Genomic DNA, 4,268 nt, shown 5'->3' with positions numbered 1-4,268 from the left:
GAGCTGAAGAGCTGAGGGACAGTGCCCAGGCCCAGAGTTCAGGCCCCATGACTGGACCCAAAAAAAATAGCAAACTAGACAAGCACTGGTGGCTCACAACTGTAATCCTTGTTACTTAGGAGGTTAAGATCTGAGGATAGTGATTGGAAGCTAGCCTAGGCGAGAAAGTCTGTGAGACTTTTTTTTGGGGGGGAGGGGGTCCAGTTGTGGGGCCTGAACTCTGGGCCTGGGTGCTGTCCCTCATCTCTTCAGCTCAAGGCTAGCACTCTACCACTTGAGCCACAGCGCCACTTCCGGTTTTTTTCTTTTTGCTTATGTGGTGCTGAGGAATCGAACCTAGGGCATCATGCATTCAAAGTAAGCGCTCTACCACTGAGCCACCTTCCCAGGCCAGTGAGACTTTTTATCTCCAATAAACTACTTACAGAAAGCCACAAATGGGGCTGTGGCCCAAGTGGTAGAGTGCTAGCCTTGAGCCAAAGAAACCCAGGGACAGGACCCAGGCCCAGAGTTAAAGCTGCAGAACCAGGGGAAAAATCCCCAGACTGGCACATATTCATTTATTAGTCTGTTTATTTGTGTTGGTCTCTGAGTTTTTCTACTCCAGGCTAGAACTTGACCCCAGCTCCACTTTTGGCTTTTTGGTGGTTAATTGGAGATGAGTCTCATGGACTTTTCCTGCGTGGACTGGCTTCAAACTGGGATCAGCCTCCTGAATAGGATAATAGGTGTGAGCCCCAGCTGTAATTTTTAAAAATTATTAGCATATATGAGTTAAAAAAGGGGTGGTGTTCATTTTTCCCCACATTTATACAATGTATTCCAGACTCACTTCCTTTATCTCACTTCCTTTACCTTCCTGAAACAATATTAGCAGGATTCATTGTTCCATTTTTATACATGCAAATACTTTCATATTCAGGCTATAATTTTTTTTCCCTTATAGAGGTAGGAATGCCTATTTAGATCAGGCTAGAACCCTTATTGTATAAAGCAGCTTTGGAATAGCATGAGAGGGGTTTGCTGGTCCATCCAACAAGCCATTCACCAAGAAAAGACCAGGCTTCTTAGGCCCATTGTACTTTTCCCAATCTGGCAGATTTTGTGTGTCACTGGGGGCAAGTTTTCTTTTTCTGTTAGTTGTGGGGCCTGAACTCTGGGCCTGGGCACTGTCCCTCAGCACTTCACCTCAAGGTTAGCGCTCTACCATTTGAGATAAGCTCCACTTAAGCCTTTTTCTGCTTATGTGGTGCTGAGGAATTGAACCCAGGGCCTCGTGCATACAAGGCAAGCACTTTACCACTGAGCCACCTTCCCAGCCTGGGGGCAAGTTTTCATTGAGCTTTCCATTCTCAGTCTTTACCCAAGGTGTCTGGGGCAACCAAGGATTTCTAAACCCTTTGACACCGAAGAGGTGTTCCTAATCTGCATGTATAAAAGGCTCCCTATCTTCAACTCCTAAATTGTTGAAACAAAATGGATTTGAGAGTGAATTTGTTTTTTGAGTGAATTGAAAGAATGTCTAGAAAGTATAGCCATGAGTTCAGTTCTAGCATCCTACTTAGGATCACTCCTTGTGTTAACTAACCTTATGTCAACACAGGATTGTTTCATCAAGAAGGGGCTGGGGGGGTGGCTCAGTGGTAGAGCACTTGCCTTGCATGCGTGAGGGTCTGGGTTTGATTCCTCAGCACCACATAAACAAAAAAAAAGCCAGAAGTGGTGCTGCGGCTCAAGTGGTAGAGCGCTAGCCTTGAGCTGAAGAGCTGAGGGACAGTGCCCAGGCCCAGAGTCCAGACCCCACGACTGAACCAAAAAAAAAAAAAAAGAATTTTATGAATGTGTAAGACTTGAGAAGGTGTACCAATCTTTTTTTTTTTGGGGGGGTCTGGTCCTGGGGCCTGAACTCTGGGCCTGGGTGCTATCCCTCAGGTCTTCAGCTCAAGGCTAGCGCTCTACCACTTGAACCACAGTGCCACTTCCGGCTTTTTTCTTTTTGCTTATGTGGTGCTGAGGAATCGAACCCAGGGCCTCATGCATGCAAGGCAGGCGCTCTACCACTGAGCCAACTTCCCATTCCAAGGTGTTCCAATCTTAAGTAAGTTGAAAATGTAAGGGGGAAATGCATTAATATACTGAACCTGCTGAACTATGTCATAGCTGAGCAATGTATACTGGCAGATAACTTTCCTTTAGTAGCTGAGTAGAAGCTGCAGTTCAGCTGCCCACCATTGCAAGAGGGTATTGCTAGCCCAGGAGAAGACTTTTTTTTATTTTATTTTATTTATTTATTTATTTTGGTCGGCGTGGGGCTTGAACTCTGGGCCTGGACTCTGTCCTCAGCTCTTCAGCTCAAGGCAAGCGCTCTACCACTTGAGCTGCAGCGCCACTTCCGGTTTTCTGGTGGTTTATTGGAGATAAGAGTCTCACGGTCTCTCCTGCCCGGGCTGGCTTTGAACTGTGATCCTCAGATCTCAGCCTCCTGAGTAGCTAGGATTACAGGCGTGAGCCACCAGCGCCCGGCTCCAGGAGAAGATTATAACTGAAAGCATGTTACTTTTTTTTTTTTTTAATTTTTTATTGTAAAGATACTATACAGAGGGTTACAGTTACATGAGTGAGGTAATGAGTACACTTCCTCTTGAACATTGTTAGCCCCTCCATTGTTTTCCCCCTACCATCCCCTCCCTCCCTCCCTTCCCCAAAGTTCTTTTTTTTTTTTTGATTGTGATTAAGTGATTACATAATTTCTAAGTCACAAGTTCATTCTAACTTTCCTGGAGCAAATTGTCTATCACAGTCTGTAATATATAACAGTGTTCACATGTTATACACCATACATGTGATCAGCAGCATGGGGATATTTAGTAGTGGTTCAACCAGATGAGCAGGAGTTCTTTGTTTCTTAAGTCCTGAAAAGCTTGTTACTTTTATACGATGGTGAAGTCCATAGGTTCTCAGGCAAATTATAATAAGTTGGGGTTTAGCTGAATTCTTTTTTTTTTTTCCTTTTTCTTTTTGGTTGGTTGTGGGGCTTGAACTCTGGGCCTGGACTCTGTCCCTCAGCTCTTCAGCTCAAGGTGAGCACTCTACCACTTGAGCCACAGCACCACTTCCAGTTTTCTGGTGGCTTATTGGAGATAGCAGTCTTACGGTCTTTCCTGCCCGGACTGGCTTTGAACCTTGATCCTCAGATCTCAGCCTCCTGAGTAGCTAGGATTACAGGCGTGAGCCACCAGCGCCCGCTATAGCTGAATTCTAAGCCACTGTGGTTGCCCTCACTTCAGATAAGAAGGATAACCTGGGGCTCAGGTTTCCTGCTTGTGAAGTGTTTGCCCCCTGCCAGTGGATTTCCTGCTGTGGGCCAGAAACTGCTAAGGGTTTACCCACAGTACATCATTTACTCCTCAAGATCCTAGAGCAAAGCCCCGCTGTAGTATAATGTTAAGAAACTGCTCTAGTCACCTAGCTAGAGTCCGTCAGTCTACTTAAATCCACGTACCTTGTTTCATCAGGGGTTCCGTCATGGCACCCCCACACCTTCAGTTATCTCTCTTTTGTCTTTCAGCTTGTAAATACTTTCTTCAGCTTCCTTCGACGCAAAACAGACTTTTTCATTGGAGGAGAAGAGGGGATGGCAGAGAAGGTGAGTGTTGGATTCCTGTCCCTTGAGCTGTGGTGTTTTTGTAGAAGAAAAGCTCATCTGGCCTTCTGTGGCATGCCAGGAGGTTTGAGAAGTCAAGCTGTCAATAGAGCCCACTCCTTGCTGCATAATTTCCTTACTTGTTTGCCATGTCTTCAGTAGTTTTATGAGAGGGGCAATGTTCATTATCCCCATTTTATAGATGAGGATGTTGACACAGGGATGTTTTGCATCCTGTGCAAGGTTTTGAGCTGAGCTGTAGGAGAAATTGGGATTGAAACCAGGATCTGTTGTGAGCTTCCCTTCTGTACTGCTTTTTTTTTTTTTTTTTGTCTGTCGTAGGGACTGAACTCTGGGCCTGGGCACTATCCCTCAGCTCTTCAGTTCAAGGCTAGTGCTATACCACTTGAGCCATAGCACCACTTCTGGCTTTTTCTGCTTAATATGGTGCTGAGGGATTGAACTCAGGGCCTCATGCATGCTAGGCAAGCACTCTACCACTGCGCTACCTTCCCAGCCCCCTGTACTGCTGCTTTAAAAGGTGTAGGGGCTTGAACTTAAGCTTGGTTTGCTAGTTCAGCTGGTGTTCTACCACTTGAACCATTCCTTCCCCCAGATTTTTTTT

The 4,268-nt window shown here is 45.7% G+C and overlaps 1 protein-coding gene across 1 annotated transcript in view; it reads left to right on the top strand.

Moving 5' to 3' along the window:
- Nudc (nudC nuclear distribution protein) overlaps positions 1-4,268 on the top strand; it is an 18,652-nt gene that overhangs the window by 1,702 nt on the left and 12,682 nt on the right. The window contains exon 2 of the mRNA XM_013035691.1: positions 3,569-3,646. Within this exon, the coding sequence (XP_012891145.1) occupies positions 3,569-3,646 (78 nt within the window). The remainder of the gene's footprint in view (positions 1-3,568; positions 3,647-4,268) is intronic.

Source organism: Dipodomys ordii, unplaced genomic scaffold (assembly GCF_000151885.1).
Source record: "Dipodomys ordii isolate 6190 unplaced genomic scaffold, Dord_2.0 Scaffold6, whole genome shotgun sequence".
NCBI lineage: Eukaryota > Metazoa > Chordata > Mammalia > Rodentia > Heteromyidae > Dipodomys > Dipodomys ordii.
This window is presented reverse-complemented; position numbering and strand designations above follow the sequence as displayed.